The 17,953-nt window shown below is 37.5% G+C and overlaps 2 protein-coding genes across 2 annotated transcripts; both read right to left on the reverse strand.

The window, feature by feature from the left end:
* Positions 1-2,570: 2,570 nt before the first annotated feature.
* On the reverse strand, positions 2,571-3,521 carry LOC138177651 (olfactory receptor 52A5-like). The gene has a single exon (XM_069108862.1). It carries the CDS (start codon positions 3,519-3,521, stop codon positions 2,571-2,573), a length of 951 nt encoding a protein of 316 aa, XP_068964963.1.
* A 12,466-nt stretch (positions 3,522-15,987) lies between these two features.
* On the reverse strand, positions 15,988-16,923 carry LOC138177652 (olfactory receptor 52K2-like). The gene has a single exon (XM_069108863.1). It carries the CDS (start codon positions 16,921-16,923, stop codon positions 15,988-15,990), a length of 936 nt encoding a protein of 311 aa, XP_068964964.1.
* Between the last annotated feature and the right edge of the window lie 1,030 nt (positions 16,924-17,953).

The following is a 17,953-nucleotide window of genomic DNA, read 5'->3' on the forward strand; positions in this document are numbered from 1 at the left end:
ATTAGAGTTATCTCAACATAATGATCTTGGAGAGAATTGAATGTGTGGATGAGGTCAGAGGAAAGTAGAGAGGTTTTGAGACATGGAGAAAAGGAGATAAAGGACATGATGGATTCAGTGTCCATAGAAAAAGGGAGGTAAGATAATTTGATGTTAAGAGGGGGACACAAAGGTAGGATTGGGCCTTGAAGAGAGAAGGAAAAAGTTGAGGAAAAGTGAGTATACTGTAATGGAAAATCAATCAGAGATGAAAAAAAATGGTTGTGGTACAGATATGAGAAGCCTAATGAGGCTATAAAATTTAGAGTGAATTCTATCAGCATAATTTTATGGCTTTACCCAGCAGTCCTCAAAAGCTCAGGAATAAAACAAGAACAGCTTAATGGTAGGAGTGAACTAGAATTGTTAACAGGTTGGAATAACAAAAGATAAAATAGCAAGGGATCATGAATTACAGAATATTTTATTAAAATGATTGCCTATGGAGTCAGGATTGTAAAGGAACAGTAATAAAGCCATAGTGTGGGTGATAGTCTATGAGAATAAGGAGGGAAAAATCAATGGAGGGAAACATGGATTGGAATTCATGAAGATGTTAAAATGCTAATTCAGAAGGAATAAGCCTATATCAAAAGTAGAAAATCAGGATATTGCCAAGGGGAATTTCATACTACAAGTATTTCTTAATACCTTACCATATTCTCAGCACTCTGGTGGATGCAGTATTAATATGAATAATAAATTCAAGGAGTTTATAAACAAGTTGAAAAGATGAGAATATGACTTTCATAATATCATAATAAAGGGAAAAAAAATTAGCTGTTCACATTTGTGATAGACTAGTAAACAATTCAAGAATCAAGAGATAAAATGAATATTGTATTTAAGTAGAGGAGGTGGGTATAAAGCCAAGCATGAGAAGCTTTCCAGAGGACTGCTGCTATGAACAGCTTTAAGGTTCTTATCACATAGTATAGTTAGCTCTCTATTTGTTCAGCAGTAAATTAAAGCAAAAAAGAAATCACAGAAACCAAAGTACAGCATTTACAATGTTATGACATAACAAGTTACCACTAGAGTAGCCACATAGTTTTCACCAAAGTGGCCACACAGTTTTCAATAAAAGATATCATTCAGTAAGTCCTTAACTCAATCATCCTTAAAGAGTAAGCCTCCTTAAGGGACACAAAGTATAATCATTTAGTAAGTTCTTAACTCAATCATTCTTAAGGGACACAAAGAACAAAGGTCAATGTTCTCCACTCCTAGGTCACATTGTCTTAATCTCTCAGTCAAAAAGTTTTCTTTCTTCTTGATTGGAGATTAGTTTGCGATCATCCTTAAGAGGTGCAAGGTATAGAGTACAGACTTCTCCTACCTCTAGACCACAGTAAACCATGATCTTCTCAATCAGCACTAAGTACCCAAAGAGAGGTCTTTTCTTCTTGGCTCAAGGCTGGCTCTCAGATTCCATGGTTCCTCTTTGATGGGTCCAGCCCCTGCCTGAACCTACCCAGTCATCACTTGGATTCATGGGTAGGTGGCTCTCAGCTCCTCATCTAGTTCCTCATCCAGTTCCATACTGAAACTCACACTGACCCGTCCGCCTCAAGTACTTCACAGTTTCTGTTTCTGGGAAGACAAAGCTTAACAGAGCCATAATAACATTTATAAACATTGCCAACACCATCATTAATTCACTGTCTGCATGTGAAATCAACACAGTCCCACCAACAAGGTCTGAGAACTCAACATAGATCATCAGTACAGTCCCAGGACCTCTGAAACCCTCCTCCAGGACTTCTGTAAACAGACAACAAGAAAATCCTCTTTCTGGGCTTCTATTAAGGTCCCAGGGATTCTGAACAAAGTATCACAAACAAAAATCAACACAGACGGAACAGACAAACAGGGTGCCAACCTCCACAACCATTCCCCTTCTCAGTTCTTCTCTTTCCCACCTTGGGATTCTCCTTATATATGATCATCAGCTCCTTTCTGTTCCTATCTTTGGCAAGTCCCTCCTACTGTGGGTTTCACAAGCTCTGTTTCTTAATAAAGACTTGATATAGTCATGGGCAAGGCTCAAAAGAAACTTTAAGTGAAACAAGGTGCTAAATAATTAAATAGCTGAAACAAAGCTCTAAGTACTTCTTTGCTTGCCATTACAGTGGACATCTGTAGTTCAAGCCTAGTAGGCTGAATTGAATGATGAAATCAGCTCATTCCACTAGCATTGCTGGTCTGAGGAGATAAGGTTGGCAAATGTCTCCCCCTTCCCTTGATCTCTCCCTCAATGAAGGAATGTTATTTTCCTCTAGGGGACTGCTTATTTCCATCTCACCTTTCAGTCCTTGCCACCTCTTCCCCACTGTTATTAAAACTATTGGGTCCAAAAAAATAAAATCAGTTCAACCTATATTTAGAAATTTTAGTTATGCAGGCCATATACCTCCCAACCTAGAGAAGCAAGAGTTAAATGTAATGGAGTTTCTTCATGAAAAAAGAAACCAAGGAGATCTGACTATGGAGCTAGAAGCAAACAAGTTTCTGAGCAGAAAATGGGGGTCTTATGCTGGAACCTTGGAATGGAATATTTTAATCATTCCTTCACGGATTTGTTTCGTTTTCACCCCATAGACAATGGGATTAAGCAATGGTGGAACAAGCAAGTATAGATTAGAAAGGAGAATGTGGACATAGGGAGCAACATTAAACCCAAATCTATGTATAAATGATGTGAAAAAAGTCAGGATGTAGAACTGAAGAAAAACAAAGATATGCGCTGTGCAGGTATTGAATGCCTTGAGCCTGGCTTCCTTCTGGGGCAACTTACAGACAGCCCGGAAGATCAGGCTATAGGATATAAAGACAAAAATTACATCAAAGCCCAGGACTGAGAAAGCCACAAAAAGGCCATATACTTTGTTTGGTTTTGTATCTACAGCTGCCAGCCTGACTACAGCCATGTGCTCACAGTAGGAGTGGGAGATAAATGTGGTCTTGAATAGCTTCAGCCTCAACTTGATGAGGAGTGGACACATGATGATGATAATAGCAGCTCGGAGGGTAACAGCAATGATGATGTTAATGATTATTTTCTTGGTGAGGATAGCTGAGTGCCTTAAAGGGTTGCAAATGGCTACATAACGGTCAAATGCCATAGCCAGGAGGATACCCGACTCCATGCACTGGAAAGTATGAGTAAAGTACATCTGGACCAAGCAAGAGTTAAAGTGGATCTCTCGTACCTGCAGCCAGAAAATGGCTAACATTTTAGGTGTGATACATAGGGTAAGCCCCAAGTCAGTAGCTGCCAGTACAGCCAAGAAAATGTACATAGGCTCATGGAGGCTGCGTTCAGAATGGATAATGATGACAAGGAGGCTATTGCCAATCACTGCCAGGATAAAGGAAATGAAGAATGGGATCCCAATCCAGTGTTGTACTGACTCGAGGCCTGGGACTCCAATTAGGGTGAAGATGGAAGGGTTGAAGAAGGTACTATTAGGAGATTGCATGATGGGCCAGGTTTGGCCACCTTCTCCAAAGCTACCTCACTATCCTAGAGAGGGAGAAGATAACAGGAATTACTTATAAAACAACAGATACCTTATTAGTTTGGCAATTGGTAGAAATTACTGTAGGATATTTAGCCTAGCCAACTGCCTTTAAACAGAATTGCCTCTAAAGAACTCTGGGAGTTTGTGATTGTGCTGTATTTCTTTAATCCCAAAATAAAACTATCCATTTATGTACCCATCTATCACCTTTTATATCTCTATCTCTCTATTTCTCTGTCTCTCTCTCTATCTATCTATGGATTTGCTGATCTACCATAAAGGATATAGATATAAAATTGAACATCAAGAAATATTTACAAATTAATTTTCTTATTTAATCTGCAATAATTACTGTACATCTTTTTATTTTTGCATGTGTTTGTATTTTTTCAATTGATATTTAATTTCCAAGGCATTCATTCTTTTCAAATGTCTATTTCCATAAGCATCTACCTTTCCTCTCCAAATATTCGTGCTTTGATAATCATAAATTATTATGGTTTTCAGTTTCTCTAGTAATTTGATATTTCTCTTGGAATTATCCAGTGGTTGAACTTATTATATACTTCTGTCTACATGGTAGTATGTAATTTGTTCTATTTAAATACTCTGAAATGTCCCATATTCCAGAGATATATAGTTAGCTTTGAAAACAGCAACAACATGTATATAGTGACTTACAGTTTGCAAAACATTTTACAAATATTATCTTATTCCCATGTCAATCCTAGGATGTAAGTGCTATTATGATTGACATTGTATAGATCAGACAAACTGATGTAAATTTACTTTCCCAATGCCACACAACTGGTAAGGGTTGGAGGCTTAGTTGAACTTGGGGCTTCTTGATTCCAGGTCTAGCACTAGATCCAATATGCCACCTAGATGCTATCCAGTTGTTCCAGCTTGGCTTGATGACAATTCAGTAAATCTATGAAATATCCTTATGATTTGTAAATAGCCAGTTTCATCGAAACTGCTTCACCAGCAACCCAGGCTCATGTGTTGCTAGGGTTGACAAAGACCAAGAAAGTTGTGCATAAGCCAGGCTCTTGAGAACCCAAAAATGCCTTCCTTGCTTGCTCTTTTTTACTTTAATTGTGTATTATTGCTTAAATAAACATAAACATTTGAAAATAAAAGCCCCACTCTAGTTATTTCAATATTTTGAAAATGAATACATAAATGGCACCATCAAATTCATCATAAATTTGGGGAAATAATAATGATTTTGATTTTTTTTCTTTGTCAGTTCATGTATTTGTTAATCTTCCATGCCTGGGATGCCATTCCTCCTCAGCCCTGCCTTTTGAAATTCCTTGTTTCCTTTAAAACTTGAGTCAAGCACCAAATTAAGGAGAGGGGCTTGCTTAGTTCTCTCATCTTCCTACCCAACACTTTCCTCCTTTAAAGTTAATTTGTACAAGATTTGTATATATTTCATATATATTTTTATGTATATATTGTCTCCCCCACTGTAACTAAAGCACCTTGAGAATAGAAACTGTGCCCCTTCTATCTTTGTCTTCCTGAGCAGTTAGCATAATTCCTCACACATAACAGATGTTTAATGGATGTTTGTTGACTCATACACAAGAAAATATAAGAATAAATGAAGCTTTCCTTAAAATGGTAAGTAGTATCTTTAAAATTAACAGCAAACATTATCTCTAATGGGGATAATCTAAAAACTTTCTGAATGAGGGAATTGAGGGGATAAGGTAGCAAGTAGTTAATTGTGGGAATTGAGTGAACCACACTAACTCCATTTTGTGACTCAATCTTAGATTTAGCTCAATTCCCTTCTATTCAATTATGGGCCTACTACAAGTTCTCTCCTGTTTAATTGTTGGAATTGAGAGAATTATTTGTTGCATTACTGAACTTAGCCCCACATGACTGGGAAACTGGATCACTTCTACGTGATGCTGAGAGACTCTTAATTAAGATTCTATATTATGCTGACCAGAAACATTCAGATCCATAGATTAGTGCAAGAAGTGTTCTCACAATTGTGTATGTCAATCAAATTATATGTCTTATCTGAATACTGACAACATGCTGATCAATAAGTTATAGTATCCATATTCTTTTGATTGTTTATAGACACGAGGGCAGTGAGATACATCTTTTTTTCTGAATTCAGAAAATTGTGTCTCTTAGCTTTCCACTACCACCACCACCACCACCCCCCATCCTTGGAAAGTTCTTAACTTTTTTTCTCCAATTAGAAGTCATATTGCCTAATGTTATACTGCTCCCTCTTATATAATTGGGTTTATTTAACAAATTGTTTTTAATGTATATATGTCTCTCTCCCTGTTTTTTTGAACAATTAGAATATATTGCTTAATAAATCAAAATGCTCAGAAGACTGAACTTTTGTTTTCCTCAGTCATTTCATCTATCAGCTGCCATACCAATAAAATAAGAGATGAAGCAAAAATGTCCATTATCACCACTATTGCTCAATATTGTACTAGAAATAATGGGTATGTAAATAAGGGATTAGAAAGAAATTGAAGGAAGTATAATAGGCAATTAAAAAAACAAACTTTCACTATTTGCAGACAATATGATGGTATACTTAGAGAATCCTAGAGAATCAGGTAAAAAGTGGAGTAAAATAATTAACAACTTCATCAAAGTTTCAGGATATCAAATAAACTCATATAAATCATCAGTATTTCTATATATTACCAACAAAGTCCAGGAAAAAAAAGAAATAGAGAACTTTCATTTAGAATAATTGCAGACAATATAAAATGCTTAGGAGTCTACCTCCTAAAACAAACTCAGGAGCGATAAGAGCACAATTATAAAACAATTTGATAAAAGCTGTCCCCACCTTGAAGTCATTACTGATCTTCATTGATCAGTCCTTTAATGTGTTGTTATCTTGATATCCTTATAAGAAAATCCTTTAAATTCTCCTTGTCCTGAGTTCTGCCTCCTGAATCAGGTTGAAAGCCCAGATGAAAAATTTTTCTTTCTATAACATCACACTCTAAGATTTCCACAGGTGCTAAGCATTCTCACCATCCAACAAGAGTTAGGAGAGATGCTAGAGATCACATATTTCAACCCATACCTCAGCATATCATTTAGCATCACTGCAAAGAGTGAAAGTCTGTTTTTCTAATTGCCTAATATCATTACCTGGTGTGGGTCTGAAACTGGCCAGTGATTAGGAAGTTTCTTCCTGAAGGTACACATTCTACTTTTAGATACTTCTAATTAACAGGATTATTTTTATATCCAGCTTAAATCTAACTCTTCAGTTTATACTCATTATATTCTTCCCTTCTGTGAACAAATAGACCACATCTAATCTCACTTTCATGTGGCAAATCTTCCTTCAAAAAATAATTGGAATATCTATCACACCATTTGAAAAATTCTATTTAGGAAAGAGTGATCATTGTGTCATCTCAGCATGAACAGGATAGTTTTGTATTCTTTGTTGCCTCATTCTCTGCCCAACCCTTTTGAAAGTATTTCTATTGAAGGGCCCTTATGTACATTCAAGGTAAACATTGGCAATCTGAGGTGCATTCAGTCTAAAGATTCTCCTTTTCATTTACTTTTCTCAGTTCGTTTATTTTTCATTCCTGTAGCAGAATTCATACACACACACACACACACACACACACACGCACGCACAGGTACACACACACATGGTGTGGGTAGAGGTGCTGGCATCTCAATAGGGGAAAAAGAAAACATGGAAGCAGGGAGAGAATTGGCCAGCAACATTTAAATAATGAACTTTATTCTTTCAGTGTCTGAGTTATGGACCAGCTCCTAAACTGACAGTCCGTTGTTACCTCCCTTTATTCTGATTTAATATCTGTAATCCCAGGTTATTATAAAATGATGTTGGATTTGATGCCTTCTGATGTCCCTTCCATATCCTAAGCTATGATCCTGTATAATGTTATGGATCATAGAAGATGGTATGGAAGTGCTTCTGCATATTTTCTCCCCTCCAAGTCTCCTTTGAGTGCTAGAACAACAAGAGAGACCAGTCTGCCCCCTAGTCTGATCTTAGAATTCCCTATTCTAAATGTATTTCTGAAATGAATACAGTGCTACCCCAGTGATCCTGACACTCACCCAAACCTGAATTTCAGAGAAGAGATGGAGAATGCTGGGCCAGAAGGGGGGGATGGGGAGAGTGCCAGTGTAGGAAATGTGACTCAGCTAACCTGAGATGAAGAACAGGATTATAATATCTGAATTGATCCCTTGGGAATAATGATGGAACCAGGAGGCAGAAAACAGCCTAGTGATCCCAAAGGTAGACTTCTGCTTGGATAACTTAACTATCTAATAGCTTTCTTAAGATTTGTTTTTGTTGTTGTTCAGTATATGAGTAACAAATACAAACAAACATTTGTTGTATGTACTACATACTGTTTGGGTCATTGGAGACAAATATATAAATAAATCAATTTCTCTATATGATCTACTTTAGTAAATTAGTAAAAAAAATGATGTATTACAGTACAGTATAAATAACTAGAGTCATCATTGGCAGAACTGATGACTTGCATTTGAAAGAGTAGCTGGAGACTTGTGACTACTTCAAGTTTAGGTTTTCTGATCTGCAAAATAAGAAATAATATGTCCAAATTAGCTATCTCTCTCAAAGGTTGGTGTGTAGAAAGAACTTGTAAATTGTGAAGAACTATGGAAAGCATAACTGATCATTGTACAGACTAGAACAAAAAGATGGGGGCAGGAAGGAATTTTTGTAGGGAAAACAGGAAAATAAAGAGCCCATAAAAGAAAGAGTACATGATTTGTAATCAGAAGCATTGGGTTCATGTTATGACTATTACTTCCTGGCTATATGACCTTGGACAAGTGATTAAATGTTTCTAGGCCTAAAATTACTCATCCATAAAATGAGGGGGTCAAATGCAAAATAGTGATGGGTAAGATTCAATAAACAAAAATTCCACTGAATTCCGGAATTCAGCCCGGAAAAATTGAGAAAATCTAAAGAATTTAATTCTAAAAATCAATAAAGAAAAATGACTTCAAGAAGGAACAAAATAGGGAGTTATCTGGAGAAAACAATGTGAATGTACAGACAACTCATCAACTAATTTAGATTTTAAAATAGTATTCATAGGAAAGGGAACAATGCACAAAATGTGAGGGAAGGAAATAATAAAACAAAATGGATTTTTCCTTATCCCATCGAGACTGACCCTTCCCTTATAACAAATACAATTATTTTTTCAACAAAGAAAAACAATTAACCATTAGACACCCCCTAAATTTCTCTTTGCTGTGAGGAACAAGATTTTTTTATGATAGATTCTCTGAGAAAATTAGTGGTTTTTTTTCAATGATTTCCAGTTGCATTTTGTGATCTTGTCATTTGTATTAACATAGCTATTGTGCATGTAATATCCTTTAAGGCTCTCAAGTAAAGATGACTATTGGATATAAAAATCCTCCTAGATAGCTCTCACCTTCTCAGTGAGTTATGCGTAGTGCTGATGTTGCTGGATTTGACTGACAAAGCCCACTCTCCATTCTTAAAGGGGGAACACAAAAATGGCACCTGGAGTGAGCATATAGCCACTGAGGACATGAGGACAAGTGAGGAGCTGTAATCAGTGAAGAATGAGGAGAGATGCCAACCTGGGAGCTGTGAGGAATGAATACCAGGATACCAAGAGAAGAGTCACAAGACTAGGTGATACAGAAGTCACACGGAATAGGTAAAGAGTTGAGTAGCAAGAAATGTTTACTCTGTTGAGACAGACACAGTGAGGGATTGGTTTGGTCCTCATCTCCTTCATCATTCCCCTTCTTTCTCAAGAGAAAGAAGAATTTCCCTTAGGAGATGTTTGCCTTCTATTTACCTGTTGCCTTCCTCTTTGTTGACTGCTGTAATTGGCCTGAGATGGGAGGTGGGAGTGGTGGGGGAGGTGGGGTTGCACCACTGCCCTTACCTCTGTTTCTTGTAACTATATTCCCTGCCACCACCAGCCTCAGCACTTCCCCCTCTGTGGAAACACATGGCATCAACCTTTTCCAATTACTACCCCAGGTGTTGCCCCAACTCCCCTTTCCTAATGCCAGGCCTCGATGGTTGCTGTACCTATCACCATTGCTGGGACTTGTGCACTTCCCCTTCACATTGACATCTGATTTTGCTTCTCCTGCCACTGCCACTGCTGGGGCTTTAGTTCTCCCCTTCTATCATAGAATAGCATAATATCCCTCTAAGCCAAGCTGATTAATGCCCCCCATACTGGGGTTGAGCATTGATTCCTCCCTCATCCCAAGGCCTTCCTACTCTACTCACCCTCATCTATGATCCTGAATATTAACTACCATGTTGGATCCTAACTCCTGGTGCCTATGCGGGATTAACCCTTGCTCCACATTCTACCATTTCTGCTAGTTAGAGCAGCTGTCATGCTACGACTGAGCACTGATTATTCATACTACAAGGAGTGCTGACACCAGAGCTGTTTCACTATGCTAAAGACAGAATAGCAAGTTCACTGTGCATGGACTGAGTGCTGTTGTGGTAACAGCTACTCCCATAGAATCTATCCATTCTCGGATCTGAATGCTGCCACCCTATGATGCTTCCTGAATAATACCACCCTACATTGGAAGGAGTATGCTGAAGATGCCACTGCTTGAGCATGAGCACTACCACCCAACGCTGAGGCCATGACTCTGCCATGCTGAAAAATGACTGGTTTTTGTTCAGCTTCTTAGTTTTGCTAAACTCTTCTCTCTCTCCCTGTTCCTGTCTTCCTCACTCTGTCTCTCTTTGTTATAAGGAACAGCTTTTTTCAGAAAGGAGGGGAGGAAAATTACCTGGGGAATGTAGAGAATATAAAGATAGATAAATTTATGTGCGTGCATATATACATAGACACATATATACACATATGTATGTATGTTTACATGTGTTGTGTACATAAACATATGTGTGTGTTTATGCATGTTTTATACATGTATGTGTGTAGATAGATAGATAGTCTACTAAAATGGGACGTCTCTCAGTACATACTAGGCTGGAATCTGCATTAGTCTTAGAGGGATGGTGTTCTGGCCTCTCAGCCATGTTGTACAACTTTTTCATGATTCTACTAAAACAAGGATTCTTTGTTCTATCAACCAAAGCTAAAGGACAAAAGTAGAGAGAGTTTATGGGAATTCAAATACATGGAAGTAGAAGTCCTCACTTCAATTTAAAGGGAAGAATGTCTCTAAGATCGAGTTAATGCCTCTTATTATTGAGTCAATGTAGAGGGCTCATTTCACTTTTTCTAGGATATGAAGAGCAATTCATAGCTTTGCCAACAGTATGTTTCTGTACCTGTTTTCCCACAGATGCTCCAACATGACTCTCCTCTCCTCCCTTTTTTTTATTTTTTGACATCTTTGCTAGTTTGTGTAGCAGCAACCACCCTAGCATACCCAGGATGGCTGTTAGCACAGGTTCTTAGATCTGCTTTACTAGGAAAGATAGCTGTTTAAGAACAGCCTATCTTTAATCATATTCAGTAGTTTATGTAAAAAGTCAGCACACTGAACTTAAGAGCAAGTGTAGAGAAAATACACGTAGAGAAATGAAGACCTACAGACAAGGCTCTGACTGGCTGAATCAAAGCAATATTGCCATATCCTTTACTTACATCCCTGGATCAAGAGAGCCATCTGAGCATTGGGGAAGGTCTCAACATACAGTCACTCAGAATCTCGACCAGGGAATCACAAGATCCTTCTCATAATTGAGCCCCCAAAGCAACATACCAACTCAGAGTATAAGTTTACTTCTCAGAGTCAGAAGGTATCACAACCTTCATGACTCAGTGGCTAATTAGAAATTAGCAAAAGGTGTGAAAGCCTTCCTACAAGCAAGCCTCCCCTAAGCAAACTTCCCTTAATGGGATCCATGTGAGGCCTCTTAATAGGTGAGGAAGATCTTATTATCCATTAACATTACAGTTTGCATGGTACAAGATTTTTTAAAAATCTTAGATTTGTTTTAATTTACATTTCTCTTACTTTTTAGTGATTTGAAACATACTTTCAAATATGATTTATAGTTTGTAATTCTTTGGGAAAATATTTACATCATTTATTTACTGAAAAATAGCTTTTGGTTTTATACATGTATATGAATTCTGTACATGTTATTGTATGTATTGTGCCATGCACAAGCAGCTTTCCAGAAGAATGCTACTATGAACAGCTTTTAAGTTTCTGATTACACAGTATAGTGAACACTATATTTATTCCATAACAAATCAAAACATTCACAGAAAATCAAGATACAGCATGTGTAAAATTACAACTTCTCACAGAAAATCACAATATAATATTCACAATAGCTTATTGTTAAAATGGCCATATAGTTTCCACCATTGTGGCCAAAAAGTTTTGAACAAAGAACAATAATCTCAAAGTACAATAGTCAAAGTCTTCCACTCATGGGGAACACTAAGTTAATGCAATCAGTCACTTATTCAGCAATCAATTACTAAGTATCACTAATAACTAAGTACAATTATTAGAAAATACACAGACCCTCCACCCCTAGATCACAGTAAACTACAATTTCATCACTACTCAGTACCCACAGAGAGGTCTTTTCATCTTGACTCGAGGGAGGCAGCTCCTACATGAATCTACCAGTCACCTGGATTCAAAGGCACACAGTTCCCAGTTCCTTGTCCAGCTCTCCATGTAAGTCCTGCTCCACACTGAAGTTCACAGGGTCCAGTCAATCTCAAATCCTTCACAATTTCCGTTCCCAGGAATTGAAGGCTCAACCAAACCACAAACAAAGTCCCTGCATCCCGGTCATGCTTCCTCAGTCTTCTGCAGCTCTTTCATAAAATCAAAATCACCTTATCTAGCCTGGGGTTGGTGAGGGACTCCTGGGCTCCTCTTCATCCTCCTGGGCTCCTCTTCAGAAGAAGCTCCACCATCACAAGTTCTCAGGAAATTCTGACTCAGTTCTCTATTCTCATTTCTCTTCTGTAGTTGCTCTGCCTCCAGATGATGGTTCCAAGAAATTCTGACCCTTCCTGTCTGGGGTTTTTTGTTACATACATATAGCATTAGCCACTTCCTCTTCCAGCCAACCCCTTCCTGACACATCAGGAACAGGGGTTCATACCTTCTGTTTCTTTCACAAAGGTTTGATTAGTTACTAAATGTACCTACTTACTTGCAAATAGAAAAAGGGCTCTTCAAAATTAAATTACATTGCCATTACATGTATATATATCAGACTTATTAAAATTATATTTATCCCCTCTCACATGCACATACATAAATATGTATATACAAATATATATGTGCACCCATATTATATTTTTATAAGCAGGGCAGCTAGGTGGTGGACTCTGCCTGGAGTCAGGAAGACCTGAATTCAAATCCAGACACTTAATAATTGTGTGACATTGCTCAAGTCACTTGGATCCTCTTTACCTCAATTCATCTATAAGATGGAAACACTGGAAAAAGAAATAGCAAAACACTACAATAGCTTTGTCAAGAAAACCCCACGTACAAAGTCCATATGATCACACAGAGTAGGACACTGCTAAATGACTGAACAATGAAAACATATCTATGTGTATATATGTATATGTGTAGATGTACTGTGTGTGTGTATGCTTATGTCAGTGATAGGAGACTGGGAGAAGGGGACATTACGTATAAGGCCAATCCTTTTCAATTTATTTGTTCTGTTGAATTTATTTTTAATTATTTGTTATAAAAAGATAGCTTTCTGGGAGAGAGATAAGAAAGGTATATATTTATAAATGTGAGTGATATATGAACAAATTTTCTTTTAAAATTTAAATAAATGAGTAAGCAACATTAAAAAAAATCATGCCAGCAGCAATAACAATGTAAATTTATAATGCTACATTAGCAATAACATGTGAGAACACATCTTACATAATATGTAACACACATCATCAAATAAAAGATTTAATGGCATCAATATATACATACCACAGACAGAAATATATGTACATATTATATGAGAATGATGCATATGCATTAGCATATCCATCAACGAAACAAAAATAGCAAAGAAGAATAAAAAGCATAACATCATATTTTGTATTTATACATAAAGCACAAATTGCATTTGCTCAAAAAAAGGGGGGCATCTACAGACTTCTTCTGTAATCTTCTTACCCGTTACACCATAAGCATCATGAGTAAGCATTGTCACTGGCTAAATAGTCTTTGCACCTCCCCAGTAACCTAATATCTATTCTGCCTCTTTGGTGTTTTCATGCTTTCTGATTTATAATCCTAATCTTAACTGGAGCAGTAAGGGGGCACAGAGGTTAAAGTGTTGGCCCTGGAGAAAGGAAGGCCTGAGTTCACATTTGCATCAGACACATACCACCTGTGTAACCCTAAGTAAGTCATTTATCTTTTATTTGCTTAAGTTTTTGGTTTGTATTGTTTTGTTTTTGTAAAATTATATAATATCAACTCTGTCTTAGGGTTGTTCTGAGGATAAAATGTGATAATGTTTATGAAGCCTTTAAGACATACACACACATACACATACCTGTGTGATATACTGTTAACATATGTATTTGCATACACACATATGCATATGTGTATATCTATAATTGGTGTTGTTATACAGTTGTTCTGTCATGTCCTATGCTATGTGATACCATGGTCTTTGTACATAGGATTTTCTTGACAAAGCTAAGCTAATGGAGTGGTTTGCATTTCCTTCTCCTATGTTCCCATTCTACCGATAAGGAACTAAGGCAAATAGGAGTCCAGTGACTTTTCCAGTCACGCAGTTAGTAAGTGCCTGAGGTCAGATTTGTACTCAGGTCTTCCTAACTCCAGGCCTGGTACTCTATCCATTGCTTCATTTAGCTTCCCTGCTTATAAAAATATAATATAAGTTCATGTACATATGTGTGTATATATATATATATGTGTGTGTACATATATGAGGGAGTAAAGTTCATGTAAAAAAAAACTATAATAAATGCTTGTTCCCTTTCTCTTTAACCCCTAATACTGAGCTTGCTTATGACCCAGGACACTTCTCATTCTTTCTACTTTTGCTCTAGAATCTTAGAAGGATAATCCAGGCTATTAATCATTAACTCCAGATGCTATCCCAACTAGACTAATCAACAAAAAAGGGACTATTTCTGGGGTTGTCCCCACCCCTCTTTGAGCAAAAGTTCTGCTGAATTCCAGAGTCATATATGCAATGGCAACGTATAGTGACATCCCCATCAAAACACTATTTGTATCCACAATTTGAGAATGAGTTAGTCAGAAAACATTTATTTAGTGCTTACTAAGTACTAGTCATTGTGCGAAGTGCTGGAAATAGAAATATAAAGAGAAAGATACAATGTCCCTGAAATCAAGGAGCTTACATTCTAATGAAGGAAGATAATATATTAAAGGGAACTGGAAAACGGCAGTGGGAGGAAAAGAGTGAAGACGTGTACCTAACCCCGGGACATGGTAAAGAAAAGCCTGCATATCACCTGTAGAAGAATGATTCATTGCCTAGCTCTAATAACTCTTTATCCCATGATGAATTTCTGCTTTACACTTAGAGACATTTCCACATTTATGTTTAAAATAATATAATTGCTTTCTTTACAACAACTCTGTGAAATAGGGAAAATTCACATTATTGCTCTCATTTTATAGATGGAGAAACTGGTGTTCAGAGAAATTATGTGACACATAGTAACTAGTGGAGCCTGCATTCAAATCTAGCAGTTTGAACCATCATTTCCACTGCATAAGGTGATCCTCTCCATAGACATGTGTATGACATCTCTGCAACAGCCTAGAACTTAAGCTTCTTCAACACAAGGTCTAGCTCATATTCTGATGCATGAGTCATCATCCTTTCCCACTTAGAAAAAAAGAAGAGAGGTGGCACTGAAAGACTGATGTGAATGGTCAGAAATCAGTGCCTATAGGCAGAGACTGTCCTTCATCATTTAGGTACTCACAAGATGTATGGGATCATCAGATCTTTTACCTTACAGTTGTGACTCTTCTTTCATCATACTACAGAGTTCACCATATTGAACTCAAGGGATTTCTATTCTATGAGAGCAACTCATACCAGAGATACGGTGATATCTGATAGCCTTCTTAAGTGCCCAATTCACTTAGGATTCCAACAGCTACTATCATAAAATAAGCAGTGCTTGGTAGCTATTACTAACCATGATCAGTGTCTGAGAACCTTTGGATCCCATGAATTTGGGACTACAGCACACCCTCAAATCTAAAATCTTCAAGTCTCTCAAGGATGATACTGAGTTCCCAGTGAATGTGCTATTTTATGTTTTAAAGAGTTTATCCATTTGACAAAATAACTTCTCTTTAAAGTTCAAGGCATTTAGTCCATAAAGATTTTGAGGAACCTCTCTCGAATACGTTTAGTTTTAACACCATAAATGATAGGATTCACCATGGGTGGGATCAGAAGGTAGATGTTGGCCACAAAAATATGGATATGGGGAGCAATGTGATGACCAAACCTATGAGTGAGGAAGGAGAAGAAGGCCGGAGTATAAAAGGTCAAAATGACCCACACATGGGAGCCACAGGTGCCCAGGGTCTTCAGTCTAGCTTCCTTGGAGGGTAGGTGAAATACAGTACGGAGAATAAGAACATAGGAACAGATAATAAGGATGAAGTCCAGTCCTGCCGTAAGGAAAGCAACAGAGAGGCTGTAGGCTCTGTGGATCTTAGTCTGGGCACAGGAAAGTTTGATCAGTGCCATGAATTCACAGTAAGTGTGGGAGATGATGTTAGTTTTACAGTAGGGAAGCCATCGCAGCATAAAGGGATGAGGACTCAGCAAAATAACTCCCCGAATGACAATGGCCAAACCTAGGCTCCTGATAACTGCATTGGTCAAAATAGCCGAATGTCTAAGGGGGTTACAAATGGCCACATAGCGGTCAAACGCCATGGCCAAACAGAAGCCAGACTCCATCGTGGTCAGGGAGTGTATGAGAAATATCTGAGTGAGACAAGCTTCAAGATATATCTCTCTATCATTAAACCAGAAGAGACTGAGGATTTTGGGCAGTGTGGTGGTAGTGATCATCAAGTCTGCCACTGAAAGCATGGAGAGGAACAGGTACATGGGCTCATGCAGGCCAGGGTCATTCTTGATGATGACCAGAAGGGTGCAGTTCCCCAGGAGAGCCAACATATACACAAGACAGAAGGGGATGGATATCCAGATCTGAATGGTTTCCAGTCCTGGAATTCCAAGGAGGAGAAAGGTTTTGGGATGCAGATTGGTAAAGTTGAGGGCTGACATCACATGGATCTTTTATCTTTATGACCTGTATGTCACCAAAGTTTATCAGTTCTCTAAAAAAAATTGAAAATTAATCAGTTTTAATTTCTGTCAGATTGGAATGATGTAGTAATTCAATGACCCAACTCCTCAAGGTACCCTGATGCTCTAACATACAGATGAATGTAAAATAAATGTAATCAGTATTACTTAATTTGGATAAATATCCTAAAGATTTATGAAGACAAGGATCCTCTTCTAACGAGGAATACAGTTTATATTTTAGATTAGAGTTAGATTTTTTTTTGTTTGTTTTATAAAGGAAAACTTTAGTCTACTTAGAGTTTGCATTACATTCAGAGCTGGGTTGTGTTGGGGAACTTCATATATCTTTTAAAATTTTCTAAAGCATGGTAAATCCATGGGCTCATTTTGCATATTTAGTAGAGAGAGGGAAAAGCTCCTGTTCATGATTCTTTATTCAAAGATGCCATAATCTGTCTCCATCCCCCTTTCCATGTCAGTTGCTCAAGCAAACATGGCAGAAAATCATTTACTTATGCCTTTACTTGGAAGTTTCTCATTTCATGAATTGAAATGAAAGTAACTTAAATAGGGAAGCACTTTGTGCCCTTGAAGACTCCAGGGGTGGACAGATTGCTTTGGTACTAGATTTGCTATGGTCATCACATGCCAATACAAAACTTAATAAGTGATTTAGCTTCCTTTGATATTTTCTCTACTGTCTCAGTTTCTAACTCTAGTGAGTCCCATTGATTATTTCCTCCCAATATTCCTTGGGAAAAAGCAAATTGAAGTATTCCTGGAGCTCCCACTTCAAAAAATAAACATAAAAAATGTAATTCTTCTTGTGAAATCAGATTAGGACATGGGTGAAAGTTTGAGCATGTGTATACAATCCTCTACACCTGAAAGAATGAATTTTAGTGATAGGGCTTACAATTCCATAGTACACTGTATGCTTCTGCCTGGTATTCATTGGCATATATAAATTTGGTCATTAGCTGTATTTCTCCAACTTATTTTCTAC

The sequence above is a fragment of the Petaurus breviceps genome, unplaced genomic scaffold (assembly GCF_028583685.1).
Source record: "Petaurus breviceps papuanus isolate PSGF00001 unplaced genomic scaffold, PetGlider_PUasm1.0 90444, whole genome shotgun sequence".
In the NCBI taxonomy this organism is placed as follows: Eukaryota; Metazoa; Chordata; class Mammalia; order Diprotodontia; family Petauridae; genus Petaurus; species Petaurus breviceps.